This window comes from Fukomys damarensis, unplaced genomic scaffold (genome assembly GCF_012274545.1).
Source record: "Fukomys damarensis isolate Sample0158 unplaced genomic scaffold, DMR_v1.0_HiC HiC_scaffold_21, whole genome shotgun sequence".
Lineage (NCBI taxonomy): Eukaryota > Metazoa > Chordata > Mammalia > Rodentia > Bathyergidae > Fukomys > Fukomys damarensis.
Window position 1 is genome coordinate 7,212,800 of NW_022900933.1, and position 27,665 is coordinate 7,240,464.

At 39.3% G+C, this 27,665-nt stretch overlaps 1 protein-coding gene across 1 annotated transcript in view; it reads right to left on the reverse strand.

The window, feature by feature from the left end:
- The window catches only part of Ppp2r5e (protein phosphatase 2 regulatory subunit B'epsilon), a 149,876-nt gene that overhangs the window by 23,399 nt on the left and 98,812 nt on the right, over nt 1-27,665 (reverse strand). Inside the window, exons 3-4 of the mRNA XM_010638755.3 lie at nt 23,400-23,501; nt 18,049-18,141 (exon numbers count right to left, since the gene is read on the reverse strand). Of these exons, the coding sequence (XP_010637057.1) occupies nt 18,049-18,141; nt 23,400-23,501 (195 nt within the window). The remainder of the gene's footprint in view (nt 1-18,048; nt 18,142-23,399; nt 23,502-27,665) is intronic.

The window sequence follows — 27,665 nt, forward strand, 5'->3', positions numbered from 1 at the left end:
AACCAAAAAAAAAAAAAAAAAAAAAAAAAAAAAAGAATTGATAAATCAAAGATCCGGTTCTTTGAAAGAATAAAGAAAAGACAACCATAACTCAATCTTACGAAACAAAAACAAGCAAACAAACAAACAAAAAAAAAACCCACTCAAATCAATACAATTAGAAATGAAAAGGGTAGCCAAACATGTTGGCACACACTTGTAATCCTAGCACTCAGAAGGCTGAGACAGAGAGGAAAGGAGTACTCCTAAAGTCAGTCATTCCTAGAAGTTACCATTATCCTGACTCCAAAACCAGATGATGATCCAACTACAAGAGAGAACTACAGGTCAGTGTCTTTAATGAATACAGACACAAAAATTTTCAACAAGATACTGGCAAATAGAATGCAATAAATCATCAAAAAGACCACACATGACCAAGCAGACTTCATCTTAGGTATGTAAAAATGACTCAACACATGCAAATCAGTAAATGCAACCCATCATATAACTAGAAGTAAGGACAAAAAAAAGTCACTCGATCTCAACAGACACAGGATTAGCCTTTAGCAAAATCTAAGGTCCTTTCATGATAAAAGCACTGAAGAAAATAGGTGAAGGACCTTATCTCAATCTGACAAAAGCCATTTATGAAAAATCTACCACCATATCATATTAAATGGAGAAAAACAGAAAGAAAGGTTTGTCTCCAAAATCAGAAATGGGACAAGGTGTGCACTGTCACCACTTTTATTCAATATAGTACTCAAAACATTAGCAAGAGCAATTAGATGAGAAATAGAAATAAAAGAGATATATGTATGGGAAAGGAAGAAGTCAAATTAACATTATTTACAGTAATGTCATCCTCTACATAGGAGACCCATAAAAATCCTCCAAGACTCTCAGAATTAATAACCAAATTCAGTGATGTAGAAGATAAAAAGCATGGGCCAGGGATTTAGCTCAGTGGTTCTGCCACCTGCCTTGCAAGCATTCAATCCTCAGTACAAAAAAAAGAAAAAAAAAAAAGATAAAAATCAACAAATAAAAATCAGTAGTATTCCTGTACACTAATAATGAAGGTACTCAAAAAGAAATCAGAAAAGGAACACCACTTCATAATAACACTAAAAATAAATACTTGGGAATTAACCTAATAAAGGAAGTGAAGGACCTCTACAATGAAAGCTAAAGCACTCTGAATAAGGAAATTGAAGAGGATATCACAAATTGGAAAGATATCCCCTCTTCCTGGATAGGCAGAATCCATTCAGGTTAAAAAAAAAAAAAAAGGTCATACATAGATGTAATGCAATCCCTCTCAAAATTTCAATGGTGGGCTGGGGATTTAGCTTAGTGGCACTGCACCTGCCTTGCCACACAAGGTCCTGAGCTCGATCCCAAGTACCAAAAAAAAAAATTTCAGTGGCATTCTTCACAGAACTGGAGAAACAACCCTAAACTTCACATGGAACCACAAGAGACCCAGAGTAGCAAAAACAATCCTGGGTAAAAAGAGCAAAGTGGGAGGCATCACAATCCCTGACTTAAAATTATACTACAAGGCTACAGTAATGATAAAAAATAATAATAACATGATAATGGCACAAAAAACACACATGTGGATCAATGGAACAGACTAGAGGAAGCAGAAACAACCCCAAGCACATTCAACTATTTGATCTTTGACAAAGGGGCCAGCAACATACAGGGGAGGGAAGATGGCCTCTTTAATAAATGGTGTTGGGAACACTAGCTATCCACATGCAAAAGACTGAATACAGACCCATATTTCTCATGGTGTACTAAACTAAATTAAAAACGGATCAAAGACCTAAATGTTAAAACAGAAATATTTAACCTGCCAGAAGCTAAAATAGGTAAAACTTTTTAAGTCATAGGTATAGACAAGTGGTTTCTGAACAGAAGCTCAGTTTGCGCAGGAAACAGTACTGCGAATCAACAAATGGGATCATATAAATTTAAAAACTTTTGCACAGCAAAAGAAATAACCAACAAAGTAAAAAGCCTATAGAATCGCAAACAATTTTTGCCAGCTTAAATGACATTGTGAAATGGGACACAAGGGGCTGAAGGTGTAGGGAAGGGGGGATGGGTAGGGTGAGGGTAATAAGGGAAAAGAAAAAAATGTGAGAAAATGAAAAGATGGAAATAAAGTGTTTGTAGATGGGGAGGGGAGGGGGGGTGAAGGGAGCGCAGGGACAAGGGGAAAAAATGAGAACCAAGACCTGTCATGTAAAGGTACAAGATCCCAACAATGAATGTAACTGTACTGCATCCCTAAAATGTACCAATAAACTCAATTATTTAATTTAAAAAAATTTGCCGGCTACTCCTCGGACGCACAACTAATATCCAGAATATACAGAGACCTCAAAAAAAAAAAAAATTAGACCTCCTAAAACAAAAGACCCAGGATCAGAAAATGGGCACATTAAATAAATAGAAACTCCATGGAAGACAAAGTACAAATAGCCATGAAATGCTAAACACCACTGGCCATTCAGAGAAATGAAAATAAAACAACATGGAGAATCCACCTTACTCCAGAAAGAATGGCCACCATCAAGAAATGAAAAATGGGGCTGGGGATTTAGCTCAGTGACTCCGCACCTGCCTCGCAAGCGCAAGGTCCTGAGTTTGATCTCCTGTATCTAAAAAATGAAACAACAACAAATGCAGGTGAGGCACTGCGAAGGAGTGGGGAGACACACAAACTTCTACTGTTGGTGGGAATGTAAACTAGTACCGTCACTATGGAAATCAGTGTGGAGATTCTTCAAAAGACTAAACGTAGAAATTCCATTTGATCCAGCTATTCCCCTCCTGGGTATCTCTCCAAGAGTTAAAGATATCAAGTTACAGTGAGACATACACACTCATGTTTATAGCAGCACAACTCCTAATAGCTAAGACTTAGCAGCAGCCTATATGTCCATCAACAGATAAATGGATAAAGAAAATGTAGCATTTATATACAACAGAACACTACTCTGCCACAAAGAAAGATAAACTTGAGATGTTAGTAGGGAAATGGATGCACCTTGAGGCCATAATGTTAGGTGAAATAAACTAGACATACAAGCTTAAGTACTGCATGGCTTCTCTTATATGAGAATCCCAGATTATAACTGAAGAATTAAACAGAAGACTGATAAAAGAAAGTATGGAGATAGATCGTTCTCAAATGGGAAAGGGATAAGAAATGGAGGGAGGAGGGAGGGAAAGGAGGTAAAAAAGGGAGTTAAAATGTGTTATGTACATGTACCAGCTCCCCACAAGGAACCCACACATTATGTACCACAAACATGCACTAATAAACAATTAGTACAACTCAATAAATCTGCAACCTTTTTTGAATGACAGTAGGCAAGTTCCTCTGGCTGAAAACAAACTTAGAAACTGGACTGAATTTTGCTCAGTTTTTTTTTATACATTCATCATCATTGCAATAAAGTAAAACTCATGTCTTTTTACCAAAACATTTTGAAGGTATATAGATGGCACAGACTACCATCATTATTTGAAAAGGTATCAAGGTATCTACAAGTATGACTTCAAGTAATTAAGATACAAGACTGAGTCTGACAGAAGCACCACTCTGTATGCAATAATTTAAATGAATGTGCTTTCATTTATTGCTTTTCTTTCAATGATAGAGCTGTGAACAAATAAATGACATATCAAATGTGGCAGGAAGCACAAACTAAAGGATGGTCTTTAAAAATGGGCAGTGAAACAGGACACAAATTTTGGCTTTACAATGCCATCCCCATCTACCCATCCATCCAACCAATTGTTCAAAAGATGAGTCATTCTGAATAAATATTTATTGTGTATCTGCTGAGAGTCAGCCTGCGGCAAGATGCCAGGGATACAACGATGACCAAGACAGACACAATCTGCTTGCACAGAACTTTGTCTAACTGGGGGCACAAGTGAGGAACAGCCTAAGCAGTCCAGGATGTGTATGAATGCACAGCAGACCTATCCACTCTCGATGGAAGAAGTACAGAGATAGGGAAGGCTTACAGAGCGAAGGATGCCCAGGATGGCCCACAGAAGAAGAGGGAGATGGGGAGCAAAGTGCACAAGTTCTAATCACTGCAACGAATACTTGACACAGGTTACCATTTATTTTTACTTGGCTCAAAGTCCAAAGGCACAGCACGGCCTCAAGTGCATGGACCATCCTAGACTGCATCACCTCACCATGTCATCTGTGTGGAAGCAAGCAAGTGATGATATCTCCTGCCAGGAGCAGAGAGGGACAGACTGGTGTCCCACAAGCCCTTCCAGAAGCATAGTCCAAGCCCAAATAACGCAAGGGCAGGCCACTAGGTCCCACCCCTGCAAGGGTCCTTAGCGCTTCCCCATACCCGTCCTGGGTACTGAGCATCCAATTTCAAAGGATCCTGGGAGACACTCTGTCCACACACAAACCACGGAAGTGTGCATCTGAACACTTACCAGCAGCCCATCTGAATACAACACGCTGTTAGCATCGCCTGCCACCCCTCTGCCTATTTAGCAATGAAATATATATACTGAGGACTTTCCACATGCCAGGGATTGTCCTGGCTGGGTACAAACATGTCAAACAAACCTGAGCTCACTAGGGGAGGCAATGAACAAGTTCCCAATTTGTTTTCACAGGGACACATTTTATCTGCAAAAGAAAGGCTCAGGGCCCTAACTGGCAAAAGAAAAGAAGAGGAAGAAGTAGTTGGGGGGAGGGTCCCAGATGGACTCAGTATCTATAGCTTGCTTAAAATAATGTACCAAATGTACCCGTTCCAGTCCTTGGTAATGTAAATGACTAACCTTTAAATTCTAACTTTCAATTTGGCTTCTATATTTTAAGTGTTACAAAAAGGCTTAATAAGTAATTTGCAACCAACATAAGAAGTTTGAGGAGTTACAGTCTTAGCAAAACTTGAATCAATTATTTTATGCGTTGTAAAGAGTGCAACGGAAGGGCCAGGGATTTAGCTCAGCGGTTCGGTGGCCTGCCTCGCAAGAGCAAGGACCCGAGTTCAATCCCCGGTACAAAAAAATAAAAAAATAAAAAGTTCAATGGAGATATAATTAAACAAATGATTTATTTAGTAATGAAGTTTTCACAGGTTCTCAAAGAAAATGTATTACCAAGCCTGTAACTTTAGTCTTCTGCAAAGCCACAAAGATTAAGTGTTCTAGAAGGAGCTGAACTGCAATGCTGAACTACTTTTCTGCTGCTTTAGAGAACAGACTTTTGACGAATGTGTGATACACAGTCAAAAGGGGAAGGTGGCGTGAGCTGTGATTTCAAGAGGGAGGAAGGGAGGAAGAGGGGGAGGGAGGGAGAAAAGGGAAGAAGGGAGAGGGGAGAGGCCAGAGGGCAGAGAGGAATACTGTGTAACACAGCATCTGTAAATGCCGAGGTGGACTGCGCCATCGACAATGCAACAGGCAACTTGATGAAGAAAAGCTGGAGCATTTCCAATGTAATTATAGAGCAAAGAACGGTCAGCTTCTGGCTCCAAGGGTTAAAAGACCAGCTTTTCTAAACTAACAGGGATTAACTCAGTGATTCAGCCAAAGAACCCTTTCCTGAACTTAACAGTGAAATAAGGAGGGGAGTAAAGGTCTCCCATTTAGACATGGGGTATTGAACCTCTGTCTTCATAAAACCTCCCTGAAATAACAGTGAAGTTGTAAAAATGGAAGGAATCCACAGGGCAGAAAGGATTGTGGATCAGTTCAGATATATTTGTTGATTTGTCAAAAATGAGGAGTGGATGGCAAGAGGTAACTGTGTCAGGTTTCCTCTTTCTCCATGCTGAATGTTTTCCTATTCAACCAAGAGGAGGAAAGCCAACACGAAGCATGCACATTCACACCACAGAACCTTAGAAGCCCTAAGAACTGAAGGCATCAGATATATCTGATGGTTAGGGTGTGAGAAGTAAAAACAAATGGATCTGCTGCAAGTCTGCAGAAGTCATTAAGACCCCCTGGATCCATGTCCCATGAGGTATACTAAAGATTTATAATCTAAGTCTATAGAGAATGAGTGAGCAAATTCTAATCTTAGAGCTTTCATACACTGTTAAATGAACCTCTTATTAAAAGGATCAGGATTAAATAAAACCCTGCCTAACTGAAGTAAGACTTTGACAGCACTCTCATCTAAACTCTCAATTTTGGATAAGGCAGGAGGAACAGGAGGTCTTTTTGCAGGGCTAAGACCAAAGCCTGAAGATGAACGATCTATAGATATACTAACATCAAAGTGACTGATCTTAGATCTAAGTGATCTGAGCTATTGAAAATCACTACTTGCCAAATTTTACCCACACAAATATAAATACGCACGCATGTGCACTCAAACTGCTTTTAAGTAGCTTTTTGGTAACTACAAAGTCAAAAATCACACTCTAACATCAAAGACAGAGGTCCTAACAGAGGAAACAAGCACAATGCAAGGAGCAGATAAAAGCTGCAAAAAGAAATCTATTACATCCTCAGAGGCAGAACTAAAATATTGAATCCCAGAACCAAAAGCAGGATATTACAAATAAATATTCACAAAATAAAAGTTTTTGGAAATCCAAAATATAATGGAGATTCAATTTTTACCAGGAGAACTTAACCATCAAAATGAGTAAATCTCCCTCCCTCTGCCAAAAATATAACCACAAATGGAAATCTGACACAGAAAAAAAAGAACAAGAAAATTAGAGGATGCAGAAGTTCCAATATATCAATTAGAGGGAAACCAGAGACTTGGAGACCAAAAAACAAAATGAAGAAAAGGAAAAAATGTGAGGAAGAGTTCAATTCAATGCAATACCCCAGGGGGGGGAAATCCATGAAATTTCAATACGAATATTGCCTATGCGGTGCTGTGCTCATAAATGAACAAAAATTCACATTAAGGCACATCACTATGAAGTTCTAGAGTTGGAACAGAAATAACTTAAAAGCTTACAGAGAAAAGAGGTCACTATAAGGGACAAAGCATTCTGCTGGCAAAGTCCTCCTCCATGCCAGCAATGTAAGTGAGAAGTGAAGGACCAATGCCTTCAACACTTCAAGGGAGATAAGTGGAGAAAATGATACGTAAGTTTACACTTACACTTATCCAAAATGTCAATCAAGTATGCAGGTAGAATGGAGGTGATTTCAGACAAACAATCTCAGAACAGTTACATCCCATTCATGTTTTCTTTGAAGTGTCCATAGGATTTACTGCACCAAAATGAAGAGGTTAAGCAAGAAAAATCGGGCCCAGAAGAGAGAGTAGCAGAGGGAAGTCTCAGGGTGACCATTTATTTTTGCATGTAGTCTGACATCACCAGTGTCAATTACAGTGGGACCAGGGCTCCAGAAAGGAGACCTCCAAAAAGAGGAGGAAAAAAAACCAAAAAAGCAACTTAGATAAAGCTGGTGTGTGGGCCACACTGAGAAGAACTCTATGACAATGTAGAAGAATTAAGAGGATTAACTGGTGACCAAGACGCAGGAAAGCAAGCAGAGTGAACAGCCATACTAACAAACAAGAAACTTTGACTTACATTTCGTGTAGCAACTACACTGGATATGGAGGGAAAAAAATACAGAAGCAGATTTATAATGGTTTATAATAGGAAGCCAATAAGTAGATGAAATCTAAAATGAAAAGTCAAGTAACAGCAGTATTATTTAGAAATACAGAAATAAGTACACAGAAGCACCCAGAAGACCTGAACGTGGTTACCTCCGGGGAATAGGACCCAGTCAGAGGAAGGATGAGGCAGAAGATTGCCACTTTTCATTATAAACCGTATTATTTGAGTTTCAAAGTAGAAATTGTTAAAAGTCATTAAAGACCTCAAGAAACAACCCAGTTGTCCTCTACTACTATTGTTCTTTGTTTCTGCACCAGGGACTGATCTCTCAGACACTGCGCCCACTCACCTAAATCTCTGGCCCTGTCCTCTACTACTATAAAGAACAGGGCCAAGGATTCGGCTCAGTGGTTCCGCTGTCTGCTTCACAAACTCAAGGGCCTGAGATCAATCCCCAGTACTGCAAAAACAAAAAGAAGTAACTGCTCTGCCCTGTCCCATGTTCAGGAAGATTTTAAAGAATATCAAAACCCCTTAGGCAAGTATGATGGTACATGCCTACAACCCCAGCACTCTGGAAGGCTTGAGGCAGGAGGATCCTATGTTTGAGCCTAGCCCACACAGCCTAGAGACTTAAGAGACCTCTTCTCAAAACAAAGAAGTTTTAGCCAGGGATTTAGCTCAGCGGTTCCGTGGCCTGCCTTGCAAGCACAAGGACCTGAGTTCAATCCCCAGTACAAAAAAAAAAAAAAAAAAAAAAAAAAAAAGAAAGAAAGAAAAAAATAAGTTTTTAAAAGGAGGAGGTAGCTGGGGATGTGGTTCTCTGTGAAAACCCAAGGTTCAAACCCCAGTAACACAATTAAAATAAAACTTCGAGTAGATAATTAATAAAATTGGTGCTCTCACTGATGCATCCAAACGGAAGCAGCACTATAATCTCCACATTTTTGCTTTGTTTGCAACATTATTTTACTACCTGAAAACATCTTCCTAAGACCTTCACTTTGGCCAAATAACACACACAGAGGAAACAGCCCAGACCCAAAAACCAAGAACCAAGATGGTACCTAAATCAATGGCCACTATACATGAGGCAACTGGGCGACCACGGGAAATCACAGTGGGGCAAGAGAGCAAAGGGTTGCACTCATAAGTTGCTAGCAATTCTGGCTTCAAGACCCTTACGGAAATTAAGTATAAAAATTGCAAAGGTATAATATTAACAACTTCACCGAGTCCCATTTTCCTCCTAATTTTAGACATTCTTTCCAAAAGCTAGAGAAGATGATTTTTTCCTCTTAAGCATTCTGCTTAATTCAAGAAAACCTCCTGATTTAAAAATTTTAAGAGCCGGGCATGGTGGCACAAGCCTGTAATCCCAGCACTCGGGAGGTTGAGAGAGGAGAATCACTGTGAGTTTGAGAACAGCCTGGGCTACATAGTGAGTTCCAGGTCAGTCTCAACTACATAGTGAGAACTTGTCTAAAAAAATATATAAAATAAAAAATTTTAAGACGAAATTTGGTCAGTGTTTTAAAAAGAGAGCCATCGCACCAGATGTACTAATGGGATGCAGGCAGGTTCTAGTGACACAGTCATGGATCCAAGTGCAGAATTAAGATTTTCAAGATGGCAACAGCAGAGCATTAAACCAAGCCTGGACCTTCCATGAAGAGGACCCAGTGCAGCAACACTTGTATGCCTATGGAACCAGTTATGGATGCCCAGTCCTGGCGGCAAAGCCCTTTGCTAAAGTTTCTGGGTTAAGTGTAGGACAGGACAGGATTAGATGATTTACTATTAATTGGTGAGAGCTAGCTGATGAAATTCTAGGTAGAAACATGTTCTCTGAAGTTTTATTTGCTAAAGGTTCTGAGAGAGAAATGTAAACATGTAACAGATTCAAGGAACTTGTTTGGAAAATACAGTAGTTCTTTGTATTGGAACTGAGATTCAAGGTCTTGTGGGATTTATATCAGTTCAGAACTTCAAATTTGTTAACAGCTTGGTTTCTATCATATCTAATTTGTCTTGAGTTTTTAAAAACACAATACTAAAAGGTCACTTTTAAGGACAGGATGAATAATTTGCGTAATTTTCATGATAATTATAGCACCTTTCATTACAAATGTGAAGTACAAATTACCAAATAGCAATCTCCAACAGAACATAAGTTTATGGAAATTCTTGAATTATACGTTTCTTAGCAACCACTGACTTGCCCAGGGGTTAAAAACAATCTTGAAATATACTGCTTATCTCTGGCCTCAATAATCCACCCAATGAAATAATTCAAGGTTTGGCAATTCATTTGTGCCAAACGAAGGGGAAGGAGATCATAAAGAAATCATTCCCCCATCCCTCCCAAAACAGACGTTTACTGAGAATACACATTATTGTTCTATAAACTTAGGCAAGTCTGTAACTCCCAGCTACAGAAGGCAGATTACCAAGATACCAAGTCTAAAGTAAACATTACCATAAAAGAAGTGCACTACCCACTGAACTATCTTTAACAAATGTCTGCCAGCTTTCTTGTATAAAGATTTGAGTACACGAAAAATGCTGAAGACTATGTAAATCCAGATTTAATGAAAATCAAGTAGACTAGTCATATCATTCTTCAATAAAAACCAACAAAGCCCCTCAAATAAACACATCCAAAACTCTTGAAGTAAAAAACAATAAAAGAGGCTGCTTGGACTGGCCCTACACAGTCCGGACCTAGCATCTCCTGGAAACCTGAAGGTCCAGCAATGCGTGACACCAGCTTGAAACCAAATAGAAAAGGCTTTAGATAATACTGATTTGGCTTATAATTTGGCTACTGATTAAAACTATGAGTCACTCCAAGACCTAAGTGTGAACTGCTAATTGACCTATGCTAACACTCACAATTGAGGTCTCAATGATCGATGAGGCTGTGATGTCTCTACAGCAAGAAAACACTGCAGTTGAAAATTATGACTCTGTGCAACCATTTTCTAAAGTAAAATTTTAGCTAAGATAATGCAGGTGGCTCAATAGCTATGACCTGCAAGATAGCATAGGTACCTTGTTAACTGTGACCCATCCTTCACAAGTATACAGAGTTACTCCCTGTTCTCCAGGCCTGGCTCATTTAAGTGCATTAGTTTTGCTGTTTCTTACATCTATCTGTCTTCACAGACCCTGCTGTGTTGTATTAATGATAAACGCTGACTAATCCAGAACCCATTGTCTTACCCCTGACAGAGCTGAGATAAGGTGGTCTTTAGCCAGGAGACAGCTAAAGATCAATTCCCAATCCCCCAGAAGTAATAAACTATGTTCATCATTCTCTATTCCTTGTTCTTGCATTGTGTGTATTATTCTTTCATTTCTGGCTGTCCCTTCATCAGGCAACCGGGCATCCCCAGGTGACTGGTCAGGCTATCAACCTAACAACTGGTCGGGGTATCAACCGGACACAACAACACTTGTCAGTCTCCCTTGCCCAGAGGTCACTGGCTGGTGGGACCAGTCTGCAGCAGGGCCACGCTTTGATTATACCCGGAAGACCTCATTAGGTACCATTTCTCTGTACTATCCCTGGCTTTCCGATATAATAAACATTCACTTCCAACAATGATTGGAAGAATGTGATCAGTAAGAGTTGAACTGCTACGAAGTCAGGCATACAGGAAGCAACAGCTAACATCTAAGAGGCCTGACGGCCAGGGAAGAACCAGGTATGTAAAATACAAAGAGCACCAGTGATTTTTTTTTTTCAGCTTTAATTGAGTTTATTGGTACATTTTAGGGATACAGTACAGTTACATTCATTGTTGGGATCTTGTACCTCTACACGACAAGTCTTGATTCTCATTTTTTCCCCTTACCTCTGCCCTCCCTTCACCCCCTCCTCCCCTCCCCATCTACAAACACTTTATTTTCATCTTTTCATTCTCTCACATTTTTTTCTTTTCCCTTTTTACTCTTCCCCTACCCATCCCACCTTCCCTACACCTTTAGCTCCTTTCTTCCCATTTCTAAATGTCAGTAATCTTATTAGAATCTTATGCATTGTTGCAGATTATTCACACCAGGGAAACTACTCGGTATTAACACATGTGTGACTTATTTATTTCACTTAGGAATACATCTTCAATGTGTATCCATTTTACTATCAATGAATCTATTTTCTCGTTCTTTACGGCTGAGTAATATTCCATTTTATAGAAAAAACACATCTTCTTTATCCAGTTTCCAACAGATGGGCAAATGGGCTGTTTCCAAGATTTAGCTATTACAAACTGTGCCGCTATAAACATGCGTGCACATACTTCTCTGTGATATGATTCTTTTAGTTCTCTTGGAAAGATACCCAGCAGAGGGATGGCTGGGTCAAATGGAACCTCCAGTCCAAGCTCTTTGAGGTATCTCCATATTGATTTCCATAGTGGTTGCACCAGTCTGCACTCCCACCAACAATGGAGAAGGGTTCCTTTCTCCCCACAACCCCGCCAACATTTGTTATTGTGTGATTTCTTGATAGCAGCCATTCTTTGTGGGGTGAGGTGGAATCTCAGTGTTGTTTTCATCTGCATCTCTCGAATGACCAGTGATGTGGAACATTTTTTCATATATTTTCTTGCTGCTTTTACTTCTTTGTCTGAGAAATGTCTGTTCATTTCGGATGCCCATTTTTGAATCGGGTCTTTATATTTGGGGGGACTGATTGTTTTGAGTTCTTTATATATCCTTGATAATAGTCCTTTGTCTGAGGTACAGCTGGTAAAAATTTTTTCCCACATTGTAGATTGTCTCTTAGTTCTGCTGATGGTTTCTTTTGAAGTACAGAAGCTTTTTAGTAAGATGAGATCCCAGTTGTTGATTCTATCTGCTAGTTCCCGTGCTACTGAGGATTTGTTCATAAAGTCTTTTCCTATACCAATGTCTTCCAGAGTTCTGCCTAATTTACCTTCCAGCAAGTTTAATGTTTCTGTTTTAATATTTAGATCTTTAATCCATTTGGATTTTAATTTAGTGCATGGCGAAAGATAAGGGTCTAATTTTAATCTGTAGCAGGTTGACATCCAGTTTTTCCAACACCATTTATTAAAGAGGCTATCTTCCCTCCACTGAGGATGGTCAGCTCCTTTGTCAAAGATGAGGTAGCTGAGTACATCTGCATTTGTTTTTGTGTCTTCCAGTCTGTTCCACTGATCCTCAGGTCTATTTCTTTGCCAGTACCATGCTGTTTTTATCACAGTGGCTTTGTAGTATAGTTTCAAATTGGGAATTGTTACACCTGGAGCACCAGTGATTTTTAAAGTAAAACTCAGAGTTAAAATAATTTGTAACATGTGAGGAAAGATAAGATAGACTGCCACTGTATGACTTTCTATACTGAAGCCAATAATGAAAATACTAAAAGTTCTCAAAACAAGAATTTATCCTAATCAAAGTATTAGGGACAGACAAGCAGTTTCTTAAACCTTACCCCGGTGAGAGAAACTCCTTCTTCTAGGCACTTCTGGAATGTTTAGTCATTACATCTCTATAACCTTACAATGTAATTAATGTTATCATTATGGGTATTTTCCATGTGCCCTTCAGGTGAGAAAACTGAGGCATGGAGGAGTTACATGCTTCAAACCGGTCTCTACACTTAACCACCAATCTACACTGCTTCTCGATGTAGATGAAAAGCCAAGGAAAAAGCCTCTGGAGATAACACGTCAGCTTCGTATTTTAAAAGGACATATGCAAATGCTGGCAGGAAGGAAATATAATAAATATCAGGAATAAGAGAATGATGCAAATGATCCAAAAACAATCTTAAGAAGGCTACTGCACAAAATCAGCAGAGCTTTATGAAAAATGTAAAGGATAAAATCAAAATGCACTTGTAATTGAAACCTTCTCACAATTCTTTGTATGACATTATATTCATTGTCTTTAAATGCAATATATGAGGTGTGATCAAAATATATGGTGAGCATCTAAAAACTTTTAATTACTAAAGGCACGCTGTCATGAATCCCCCTCAAAACATTCCTCTTCACTTCAAACACAATTATCTCCTCATTCTTCTCACTTGGTGAAACAGTTCTGGAAGTCCTCTTCCCTGAGTGCCCGAAATCAACTCAAAATGTTTACCTTTCATGGCTATTTTCAGTTTGGGAAAGAGCTAGAAATCACATCCAGTATATAAGGTGATGCAGACACACAATAATGTTGGCAGAAACTGTCATAAACATCTGTTCAATGAAGTGTTATCCAAAAATACTGGGAATGTTTAAACTAAAAAATACAGTGAAGACACACTGCCACTCTCCCTCAAAATATTCTCCAACACTAGCAATACATTTAGCCTATGATTCTTGACAATGTATTTTTAAGTGTAGCAAGTTAGTTTTTACTTCAAATACTTCCCATATTTTTCTATCACCCCTTGTAAGACAGAAACTAAAAACCACCACATATATGATACATGAAGATATAAGCACATCCTTCCAGGCAGTTAACAACAGTTTGATATATCTCCTTCCAAAATTGTTAGTGTATGCTGCTACAGCTGAAAGTGTCACCCAAAGTTTGTGTTTCCTAAACTTAATCCTCAATGCCCAGGGCTGGGAGGTGACCTCTGCGGAAGTGCTCGGGTCCTGAAGACTCCACCCTCACCCATGGACTGAGGAAATGGACCCAGACACTCTGCCCTTCCACCCTCTGCCCCAGGAGGACACAGTGAAACTATCCCCACTAGATGCTAAGTCCACTTGGTCTTGGACTTCCCAGATTCCAAAACTGTAAGAAATAAAAATGTTTGCTCTTTATAAAATACCCAGTCTCAGGCACAGTAGGCCCCTACCCCAGCCACAGTTCTGTTTGCAGTCGTCCACAGTCAACCATGATCTGAAAATATTAAATTCCACAAATATACAGCTCATAAATTTTAAACTGCATGTCACTGAGTAGCACAGGGAAATCTCCCACTGTCCCACTTCATTCTATGCTAGCTGCTCACCATTCTGAGTCCAGCACAGCCACGTTACAAGTATGATAACCACCCAGTTGTAACTTAGTAGCCCTCTAAGTTATCAGATCCACTGTCACTGTGTCACAGGTCTTATATGCAGGCTCATTATCCAGACAGTGTCAGAGGACTTTAGATCCAGCCCTTCCAGGTAAGGGAGAACTAATGTACTGTGTTACAGCAACACAACTAGACTAAAACAAAAATGCAAACATCCTTCTTAAGATAACTGGCACAGGCTCAAAATCTAGCATATTCCACAGCAGGCAAGATACACTTCACAGATCACAGGGGCCTGTCACGATCTTTCTACTAACTGATCAGTACTGCACTGTACCAGCAACAGCAAACATTGTAGAGCTGTCAGTGGTGCCAACGGCCCACCGCAGCACACATGCCATAGGTTCACGGTCACTGCATTTTATGAATGTTCACAAGTTTATTCAACCAACTCCTACTGAGGAACAACTTATTAACAATGATGCAATCAGTACCTTTGTACGTTTACCACTATGTATATAGCTGATTCTTTCTCACTGAACTGCTGGGTCAAAACTTGATAAGAGGGCTGGGGATTTAGCTCAGTGGCACAGCACCTGCCTGGGAAACACAAGGTCCTAAATTCAATCCCCAGAAAAAAAAAAAAAAAAAAAACTTGCGAAGAGTACCATCAGATTTCCTCTTCAGAACAATTATACTAATTTATTTACTACATATGTATGTTTATGCCTACGTATTTACTTATTCATTGGTTCACTTTCTTATGGGTTTTATGACATACTCAGAAGAATGTTCACCCAGGTGTCTATTACATTCCAGTGTGCTGTTTCAATACAAGTCTTAATTTACATTTACAGTATGTTTTATTATAATTTTTGGAGTGCTATGAATCAAAGAATTTTATTATTTGATAGGCAAAGTACTCTATTAGTCATTTTTCTCAAAATTTTACTTCATGAACACTGAAATTTCAATAAAAAGCTACTGAAATTTTAATCAGAACCACACTAAATACATCAATTAACTTAGAGATTATATGGATATCTTCATGATGGCAAGTATTCCTATATAGGAATACATTACATTTCTGCCGTTACTTGAACCTGCTTTGCAAGATTTTATTACTGTTTTATATCATTTTTAAGTTTTTATCAAGACTAAGGATGTAGCTCAGTGACAGACCACATGCTTAGCATGCATGAGGCCTTGGTTTCAATACTCAACAACACTCAAAAAAATTTTTCAAAAGATGAAAATTTTAAAATTAATACCAGAATCAAGAAAAGTAAAATATCCTACCGGGCCGGAATTTAGCTCAGTGGGTCTGCTGCCTGCCTCACAAGCACAAGGTCCCGAGTTCAAGCCCCAGTACCAAAAAAATTAAATAAATAAAATAAAATATCCTACCAGTGTGGACAGACAGAAATGAGGAGGATGTGTAAAGTGAAATTCATATTCAATAACCAACTACTATGCCACTCACAGGACAAGAACGGACATTTTAAACAAATCATTTCATTTCCCAACAAGTCTCCTTGTGACTCAGAACAGACATGTCTGTTGTACCATTTTATTAAAGAAGACAGTGAATCTCAGAGTAATGAACAGTCGTGTGCCTAGGACTATCACTATGCTTAAAAATGAAGGCAGGGATTCTTTATTTGTACCTATACTGCCCAGTAAACTAAACAGACTGAACAGTTGTCACTTTGGGGTGTTCCCATACTACTGAAGAGTCCCTCATCCCACCACCCCCAAGTCCTGCCTGAAGACACTCGGGCTTAGGTCTCCCCTGCATGTGCAGCTGGTAGCCGCACTGCAAGCAGACAGAAGAGTGAAGATTTGAATGCGGTTTCTTCCGTCTCCACAGCTCCACATTCAGCTCCTAAGATGTTCTCACGGTAAACCGGGACTCACGATTCAAACCCAGAGCTCCCTAACTTCCCACCACCTGATAGCAAAGTAGTTCAATTCTTATTTTAGTTTTACATCCACTGACAGAGGGCGAGAGGCAGGAAACAAATGTAAAGAATGCATCTAGTTAATACAGAAAATAAATTTAAATTTCATAAGTAGAATAAATTATGTCTGGCTCACTAAAGAAGTTGTGAGGTGAAAACACCAGAACTCTTTCAGTGATCATTAAGAATCTATAGAAAATAAGAAATTTGCCCAAAGAAAAGGAACAAGTTAAATGTCCTCCTGATTTTCCAAAAAGAAGAGTGTGAAGGCTTCTACGTCACAAGAGAGCTAGGCTTGGATACAAACCATACTACGACCAGGTGATCTCAGGAACCCGCGCACAGAAAAAAGGTGGCGCTGTGAACGAGACCCGCAGAAGCTGGAAGGAGCTGCCAGCCCAGGGACAGGAGAAGCTCGGACAGGTGGGCGGGATGGGGTAAAGGGGGGCTCCAAGGCCAAGCCTCTGAGGCAGGCATCTTGGAGGTCAGGGGGATGGAGGCCTGCCTCCAGGGGGCGCTGGGACCCTCGGAATCTAAAGATTAAAGAGGAGAGGAAAGCAGGGGGAGGCAAAGGTTGGGGAAATGAATGGAATGAAAACATAAACTATGTAAATGAACTTTATTGTTTATGCTTTATTATCTTTGGCAAAACTCTAGAACTGATGAATAATCCTGCGGTTTATAGCACTTAGGGCAAGATCCAACAAAGGAGCCCCCAGAAGTTCACTAACATCCCAAGGCAGAAGACAGAATTCCTTTTCATAATAAAATCACAGTCCCCACCTATGGGAACACTATAAACACGAAATCCTGGCTTTTACCACACCATCTTTCAGGAACATTTTAAACTATACAACTGAGTAATTTTGCAGTACTCTTACTTCAATCATTTATTAAAGGTTATTTATACTCAGTAATCTGAGCTTGTCTTCCCAGTTTTAAGAGATCTAATGTTCTGTAAGAATCTTTAAAGCAGGAAAAAATGGAAACGTCTTTGTAAATACTGAAGAGTGAAGGGGGTGAAGGGAGGGCAGGGGTATGGGGAAAAAATAAGAACCAAGGACTATCATGTAAAGGTACGAGATCCCAACAATAAATGTAACTGTATTGTTTGCTTTAAATGTACCAATAAACTTAGGAAACAAAAGAATATTTAATGCAAACCTAAGTTTCTAAGCTATACAAAGACTCACACAAACCAGGGTTATATAAATGAAATTCCTTTATAATTAACTTTAAAGAAGAAAACTATAGGGATTTGGGCATTAGCATTCTTGGCTGTTTCAAATGTAATTAATTTCCATCACAAATAAATTAAAGAGGCACCTATTCTATTTAAAAGGCAACAATAAAAACTAACTTATGTATATAGTTGTTTATAAGATGACACAACTGTCATTGTGAGAGCTTTTTTAAACAAATACCAAGAGAATATAAGACAAAGCGTCAACAACTTTGTAACAAAGAAAAACAAGCACCAGAATTTGCTTACCTGCAATACAAATTTCTGATCTATGTACTTTTTGGCAATGCTGGGTTGGAATTCTTGGCTTTCCAAAAATCGTATGAAAAATTCATATACAAGCTGCAACAAACAGATTATACTTAATTTCAAATTCACTAAAACCATAAAGATTATTATACCAAAACTGACAGGGCTTAGGAAACTAAGTTCTATTATCAATCAAAAACATATTGGTTTTTTTATAACTGTCAAAAATAAAAATTAGGAAATATGGCCAAACAAAGCAAAAAAAAAAAAAAAATCCCTTGTAATCTCACCATTTAAGAGACAACCACTGTTAATACTTTAATATACAAGACTTCCTTCTACAATATACCAATGTATTATATCTTTATATAGTTTGCCAAACTACTTTTGTCATTTAAACAATATGCTGAACAACTTAAATCAACAATAGTAAGCCAACACTTAGCAGCTTTAAGTAGCTTGTAAGTATACAAAATTTATAATGAATATTTCCATTATTTATTATTTAGTCACTCTTATATGCAGACATTTAATTGTTTTCTCAATTTTTTATGAAATCATGCTATACTGTACATAGTAAGATACCCAACAATCTGTACTTTTTCAATTATTTCACTAGTAATTATTTTTAAATGTGGAATTGCTAGATCAAGACACCCAAACATTCAGGATTTTTGATACTCAGTACCAAACTTCTTTTCAAAAAGTTTATGACAATTTACACTCCTCCAAGAAATATACGTAGGTATATATAATACAATGTCCTCCTCTGCAAAGAGTCAACTTCAAATGACTATTCTGACTATGGGGGATCATTCTCTCTGCATAACAAATCTGTGTTAAAAGTTACTTAGGTCCTGGTATGCTTTATAACAGCATTATTAAAACTGGTACTCTTAAGACAGTGGGTTAAAAGACTAGCTCTATCTCCTATTACACACTCTAACATATTAATTTCTCTGAAATGCTATATCAATTTTATAATAGAAATATTAATTCCTAAATTAAATGTGGTTGCACATGACACTTTTTACAGTGACTACTATGCAGTACATGTAATCACTGTCATACTGAATTTGCAAACATGTTAGTCTCTCTCATTCATACTTCAAATTTAACTGGGACCCCCTCTAAAGGTTTTACTTAGATTTTATATATAGATAGATAGATAGATAGATAGATACACACACACACATACACATATACATATATAATATATATACATACATATACATATAATATATATACACACACGTGTGTGTGTGTGTGTGTATATATATATGTATATATATATATATATAATCGTGTGCCTATGCATTACATATATTGTGCCACATATATTAGAACAAAACTGAGAAATTTAAAGATATGTATGTCAGTGGTACAATATTTCATTTTAAAACAAAATGTATTACATGTTAACATAAGTGGCATATTTTTCTGAAAAATAGCTTTCAAAAAAATGATTGATAAGGACACTGTGTTCTTTTTTAGTAAATCTCTTTAATGTCTGGTTTAATAGAAGGCAGATTCTCATCTGCTCAGTACTCAATCTGTCGTGATACATTGTTTTGGTTGAAGTATGTAAAGAAAATCAACCCTCTATCGATTTACCAGTTGGAAAAAAAAGAAGTGTTTTTTTAATGATCTTGTCACATAATTGGGGGTATTTTTTGATACTACACTAAAGCTCAATACACTGTTATTTTCTTAAAGATTAGCTGCAATACAGAATCGAAAGCAGTACCAATGAAATGTTCACACTTTTTTTACACTAAATCCAACTGTCTGTCTTGCATTCTTCATGGATCATTATCTATGAGGGTTTCCTAATATCATTCATTTGCCAACTGGAAAATACTGGTTCAATGAGTTATACAAATCTTTCCAACATTGGCACATTTCATTACATAGAATCTTTAAAAAAACCAAACCACATTCTTTACCCAGGAATAAGACTTTTAATCTTGGGAAGCTGGAACACTCAAAGAAACAGATGCAAAACAGATTCAGGCCTTCTAAATTTCTAATTCTAAATTTTGCTCTGAAGGCTCTAATACTACCAGTGGTAATAAATACTATCAACTGGTTTTCTTGTTTGTTTTACAGAAAATATCTACCAAATACCAAAGTCTTAGTAACTACAGGTGAGGTGAAGGATTAGTTCTGTTAAGTAAAAGTGATGTTTCCATTTTTTTACAAATCTAGTCCATCCACACAGTGACCACTGTACCCCAGTGTGCTCTCCATGGGAAATGTGCAAACTACCCTTTCGTCATGCGGAATATTTTTAAAGATATGTGCTCCAGGGCCAAATTTTAATGAAATGAGTAGCTTTTACTGTCTTTTCAGGACCTTCCCAAGGAAACAGGCTTTCAAAATCACAAGTGCACAGCAGTGAGGAACAGAATGACTACCTGACCTGCTGAACAGGGTGCCTTTATTCCCACCGCAGCATCTGTTTTTAGTTTATGTTTGCAATACACGGCATTTATATTCATCTTGGGGGACTGGTACATGTCCATATCCCAAAAGCAATTTTAACTTTAACCACTGCTGATTTTACAATCAATACTGTGAATGGTAAAATAGCAAATCAATATAGAAAAAGAGGCAAATAAAACAATACTGTACTATTATAAAAGTAGTTTTGATCTGAGAGCCCCTGGAAATCAAGACTCAGGGCTCTGGAGGGTCTAAATATAACAGTAACCTACTGCTACCTTGTGACTTCAGACTTTAACAATTAAATTAGGTTTCTCAAACTATGTTTTCACTTTAAAATTCCCTAAATACAGAAAAACTTCTTTCTTACTAGTATGGACATTGCCAAGTTTCATGTGTTGCCTTCCTGGTCACAATAAAGTCTGAGTCTTAACAACTCATGGAATTGTTCTTCTCTCACTACACAAACATTTCAACAATTCATTTTACAAACAGAATGTCAGCCCTCGGCAAACGGCTTCTTCAAAGGAGGTTCCGTCTTGTCCTAGATACTCCAGAGCAGGGCTTGTTGGCTTCCAGGCAGACTTGGCCAGCAGGACTTTCCACAGGGACTGGAAAGGTGCTCTGGCCCCCAAGGTCCTTAAGGCAGCTGTAGTCTAAAATGGTGTGGTAGAAAGACTTCAGATACCTTACTAACAAACACAAATGTGTTCTGCACTGAAGAGACAGATTAGACCTCAGAATCGAACATCTCCCTAGAGTGGAAGGAGCACTGGGGGCACGGGAGGATAAATTACTTTTCAAGATCACATAAATAAATTCTCCAGGGAACATGGGCAAAAAGGATTTTACATTCCTGGGGATTTTTTTCTTTTTCTTTTGTCTCAAGTGTAAAGCATTAAAAACAATTCCTTAATTATAAATGAAACTCCTTCAAAATTGTGTTCTACTGGAAGATCTAATTTCAGAAAATAAATAAACAATAGTCATGGCAGAGTAAAAGATACTGTACTAGCAGAGATAACAGAAAAGATCAAATAACACCCATACAGTAGACCTCTTTGACACACTGAAACTAAAAATTTGTAGACTTAATATTATTTTGTCTATTTTAAAAATGTCTCCTTCACTTGCCTTCACAGCCTTATTTTAAAAATAAAGCTTTATCTGTATTTCCCCCTGAGCTAAAGAAGGCACCAGAAGGATTACAGATTTGAACAGGATGTCAACACAGACAACAGAGGCCCGTTCTGTAACAGCCTGTGACAAGACATCCAAGGGTGCGTGAGTCTCCTCACCATTCCTCACTGCCGCTTTGGCTTTAGGGCTTCAGAGGAAGTAATGGTTAATATTCCTGCAGTAATGACTATGTAAGCTAGAGGTTTTTGATGGCAGAATTCATTTTAGCAGCTTCAGAAATTAATCTACTCCTATACTTTATAGAGTCATTAATTCCAGGAAGAATTAACTGAAATTCCGAGTCAAACGTTACTGTACTCTATGGGGAATTTATATTGATAAGGAGGAAGATTTAGAGAATTCAAACTTCTCTAAAGTTCTCTTACAAACGGGAAAGGTGGCCTGATCGCTGGACACAGAGAAGCCCACCAACAAGCTGATGCTCTGCAGACTTCCCTCTCCTTGTTTGTTCCACCATAAAATGTGAAGCTTTCCTGAGGAGATTATCTATTTAAATTTTTTCTTCCTAACTAAACTGTAATTTAATGAACTAGTGCCAAGGATTAAATATAAGTCATGCCAAAAAATCTACCCACTCAAGAGTATGTTTGGGACTTTTGTATACCTGTGAAAAGCACAAACAATTTTTAAAATTGCCTAGACTGCAGATAGAATGTCTGGCACTTAAAAAAAAAATCTACTATCTAAGATAATAAATCAACTACCATGTTTCAGCTAATTTAATATACCCAATCTTGGCATTAGTGGGAATACGCATTTGAGTAAGAACTGAGGAACAGCCCAGAACAGGCTGGCATAACTAAGGGAAACAGCATACGTGCACAACTGAAGCAAACTAGGGATGCCAAAGTAAGACAGGCAAAGTTGCAAATTTATGTTAAAAACTCTGAAGCAGGGGAAAACACAAATTTTCAAAATATCTCCAGGCCTTGGCTCCCCACTGTACAGCTCTCTGTTCCTTAAAGTGTCAACCAGTGACCCTAAGCACACTGCTGCAAAGCAGCATCTCAGGGTGGAGATGCCAGGTTGTGCTTCTGTTCCTCCATCCCCACCCGCTTGCTCCTTGTCCCCCAGTCTCTAAGGACACTGAGGCAATGGACTGGCTTTCGGGTTTGGATTTCTATGGTCTATTCTTCTGAGAGACGTCGGCCTTGAGAGCAAGCAGCATAGGAGGAGGGGCTGGGAAGCAGGCAAGGCCGTATCAGTAACCAACACAGATGGCCTCGTGATGGGAGGGAGTGCGGGATGCCAGACCCGTCCGGCACCCCACTGTGACTGGACAACTTGGCCTTCTCGTCACAAAGAACAAAACAGGCCTTCACCCAGGGTTTTTCTCAGCTGTTTCTTTCTTATGATCCTGGAAGAGCGAGCTATTGGTTTTGCCCTCCCACACTAATCAAATCCAGCTAGCACTAATGAGAAAATGGTTCTATTCTCTGAGACTCTGGTGCGTGAGATCACAAAGTGGTCTACCAGTTGGACCTGTAACAGGAGAAGTACATCGAGGATTCAGCACTGCACTGCAACTTACTATTTTACCCTTTCGGTATCCTAATTACCAAGCGCAAAAAGCACTCTTCAGCTCCCCATTAATGTGTTCTAGGCTCACTGCCTGGTGAATACAGGTTGTCAAGGAATTCCACGCTAAGCCGAGAAGTGAGCCCGTGGGTTCTGCCTTTATAAACACACACGGGAGTTCAGAGTACCTGTAGGTGTGGCCACGAGGCCTCCAGGGTAGGTTCGTCTTCTTCTGGATCAAATTCATTGCTGTCACTGGGAGGGAGAGTTCTGAATATATTGCAAGATACCTAAAAACAAACAAGCAATGAATGAAGTGAGCCAAAGCCTTATTTCTACAAGATCCACACCGCAAGTCAAAGGGAGCTCACTCGGCAGTGCCCAGGAGCACGGCCACCTGGAACAGGAGCCGCAGTCCACCAGGACGGGGCTGAGGCAGGGACCACTCCTGACAAAGCTGGCCAAGCAGAGCAGCACCCTTGCACCCTCCTGAACGGTACGCCTTGTCATCTGGCTACCCAGGGCTGCTGGGAGTCTATGCACCCAATCAATACTTTCAGTTACTTACCACTCAAGTTACTTCTCTAGTTAACCACTTTACACTAAGATATAACCAACGGCCAATGAGTAATATGCACTTTCCCTTTCGAGGTTATTCACGATTTATAAATTTGTGGTTGAACTAATGGCGAAATTTCAGGCATTCACAAAAAGTGAATTAGAAGAGAACTAGTTGGTTCACACACAATAATGATGCCCAGAGTAAGATCGATCTGTGCTCTTAACCACTATAAACTGGTTATTTCTTTACCACAGACAATATGCAAACTAAACGCTGGTGTTTAAAGAATGGTCCTAAGTTGCTAACAACTGTCAAAATAGGACAATGAGATCAGAAAGTCACCAAAAAGAAAGCTTATTTTTAAACCACTGTTAACAATACTATTCCCAGGGTTCCTTTTTCGTTTCTATCCTGTTTCTTGTCCTATACACTTACCTACCTTCTCTTAGTGACCCAAGGATATCCTGATCTGAAGACAAACTCAACAAGAGAAGAATATATGCAGACAGTGAAAAGTAAACTGAAAATGCTGTACCAGAAGCCTTCACGAAACTTCACTTATAATGCAGAAAATACTGAGCTATAATACACTGCTTTAAAGAAAAACTTTGGGAGCCTCATATGAGCTGAATGTATTTATGTCTAACAAGTATTTATTAGGTTCCTATTATGTGCACAAACTGCCCTGGCACTGGAGAAACAACAGTGACAAAAGCAGATAAAAATCTATCCCTTCACTGGGCATGGTAACAATCCCAGCACTCTGGAAGGCTGAGGCAGGAGGATCTTAAGTTTGAGTCCAGCCTGGACAATTTAGCAACTGAGAAAGACCTTGTCTCAAAATTAAAAACAAAACAAAACAAAATAGAACTGGGGATATAAATCAGTGTGGAGACCCTACTGGAAATCAGGTTAGAATACTCTCATCTACACTGTGGGGCCGAGGGGTCATCCCGGGAAGGTGCAAGCAGAATGATGAAAGGTCCGGAGGCACCTAGCACTTAGAAATGAGGCGCAGGCACAAGTGAAAAAGCAGAGCTTGGGGGCCTCAGAAGCTGAGAGAAGCATGAAAGAGCTTTACAAGGAGGAAGAGGACGACGGCAGCAAATACTGCACAGGGCGAACCAAGATGTCACAGAGCGGTGGCTACACAGTGAGTTCAAGGCCGGCCTGAACTACACAGTGAGACCCCGACCCCCACCAAAAAATGACCCTAAGTCTTCACTCCAACTAAGTCATTTATACGTTTCCTCCTGTCCTAAGACATGAAAGTAAACTATGGAAAGGGAGGAAGAAAGGGTTTTTCTCAAGCACAGTAAAAACTTCCAGGCAGAGGGTTGCTGAAACTCCCGCTCCCCGAACCAGGGACACAGACTCACTCACAGAGCCCACCACGGTGGGCACGCGTGTGTTCACGGGCTTGTCTCTTCCATTCATCTAGAGCATGCAGCACTTGGTTTTCTAGTATATACTGAGCATTCAAGAAATAGTTACAAAATCACGGTTACATACATTAATGAAAGTGTGTCTGGTGCTTTTACTTTAACTAAATTTCAATTTAAAATTTTCTAGATGATTTAAATAAATCTAGGTTATTTATAAGATGTGTACATCTGTGCGGTATCACCTAGTTTACTTGTAAACGTTCACCAGCTGAGCGAGTAACAAGAAAGCACTGTTTGTTGGGCTGGACAATTCTGAGCTCACTCAGCAAGCCCTCTAGCACCCTGGAAAAGAAGGCAAAGCACATGAAGGCCATGTAAACGGCCACATCCTTGGCCTGGCCTGGCACAGAGAAGGCACATAACAAAATGTCATGAATGAATGAATGCGTCATTACTCCCACCGTAGATAAATCTACCTAAGAAACTCGGACAAGAGGGGGTGAAGGGAGGGCAGGGGTAAGGGGAAAAAATGAGAACCAAGACTTGTGATGTAGAGGTACAAGATCCCAACAGTGAATGTAACTGTAGTGTCTCCCTAAAATGTACCAATAAACTCAATTAAAGCTGGAAAAAAAAAAAAACTCGGACAAGAATGAAAAAGCTACTTGGGCTGGGGATTTTAGCTCAGTGGTTCTTCTGCTTGCCACTCAAGCACTAGGTCTGAGTTGAATCCCCAGTACTGGAAGGAAAAAAAAGAAAAAGCTACTTAGAGCTATCATTTGCAATATTCTCCAAAAGTATAAAATTGGAAATAATCATTTTGTTCAACGTCACAGGTATTTAAAGCTGAATACGTGCAGCTTTAAAGATTATGGCTACACTGAAGTACAAAGAAACTTTCTAATAAAAGGCAATTGAAAGTTGTATGACTATAAAGATAAGAAGGTAAATGGATAACTAAAAGGAAATTAAAAGCTACACTAAAGTGACAGAAATATAGACGACAAGCTCAGTAGCTGCTGTTCTCCCTCTAGGGTACATCAAGTAGTTGCCAAACATTTAAAAGGCATGAGTTACACCTTTCATCTCAAGATGAGAACGGGCTCAAATTTGTTGTACAAGACGACTGCTATCAAGACAGATTTAAAGATCAGAGCCCTTCATAACGCCTTAGAATGCAAGCATTAATGAGTGAATAAGAAGACCAGTTTAACTGTATCGTTAAACTTCAGGATTGCGAACTTCAAATCAGAATGTTCGTGGATGAGCTTCGGCGGAGGTGTCCCCCTGCTCTAAATCCTTCCATTTTGCAGAGGTGGTGTGGGGTATGCACCTGTAATCCCAGCACTCTGGAGGCTGAGTCAGGAAAACTGCAACTTCGAGTCCAGCCTGTACAATTTAGCAGAACACATCTCAAAATCTAAAAACGAGTGGGTACGCAGCTCAGTGTAAAGGCCCCAGGTTCAATCCACAGTACCCACCCGAATGAACGGATAAATACATACATACATATGTCCCCTGATTTATCTGAAGCAGGGTTTTTAATGTTTTTGTTTTTGTTTGTACTGGGGATCAAACTCAGGACCTTGTGCTTGCGAAGGAGGGGGCAGAACCACTGAGCTAAATCCCTGGCCCTGTCTGCAGTAGTTTGTATGTGAATCCAGTAAGGGGAAAGGGGCAGTTGCACTCATCAGATTTGCAAATGAATTCCAAAATTTAGAAAGGGTTAAAAACCACTGTGCTAAATCAGAAGTCACCTGATACCCAGACCAGAGTGGATTACTGAACAGGTAAGGGCAGCTGTGCACTTCTGTAAACCTTAACCACCAGCACCACTCTGCGCTACACAGCACCGTCAGGATGAGTCTCTGGCCGGACCAAGAGGTGCACAGATACTGCCCAGTCGCAGCCTTCTGTTTCATCTATTCAGGAACGGAGCAACGAAATGAACAAAAGGAACTTTTAAAGTGTATTTCAGTTTAATCCATACTAGCATTGTACAAAACAAAGTCTTTGAAGAAGTTTAATCCCTCTTCCTTCAAGACATAATAACTGCATGCTGGAATCAAACTAGAGGCTTGAAAGCACTGGTCTGACCTCCAAAAGCAGCCATAAGATCAGAAAGCAAGGCTGAGAGGAAGAAGAGTTAAAGCCTGGATAAGCCCTCTTTCCTGGGTAGAAAACCCAAACTTGGGACTCCACTGCGGGAGCTTTCAGAGGTCACGTTAGACTCTCATCTGGCCCCCTCTTCCTTAAAATAAAACTGAGATGCAAAGAGTTGTGACTTCAAGATGGCCGCGTCTCTAACAGGCTCGCTCTCCCGCTGCTTCTAGAGGCCATGGATGGACCTGGCTTTATCTCTCCTCCTTCTCCGACCTCCACTGACTCTTTCTTTCTATCACTTTTATTATTCTCTCATTTTGGTACCTCTCCAGTCCCATCAACTTCTCCTTAGGATTTTGGCTTGTCAGTGCCAAAGGCACTGTGTCTACCTCACTACCCCACCC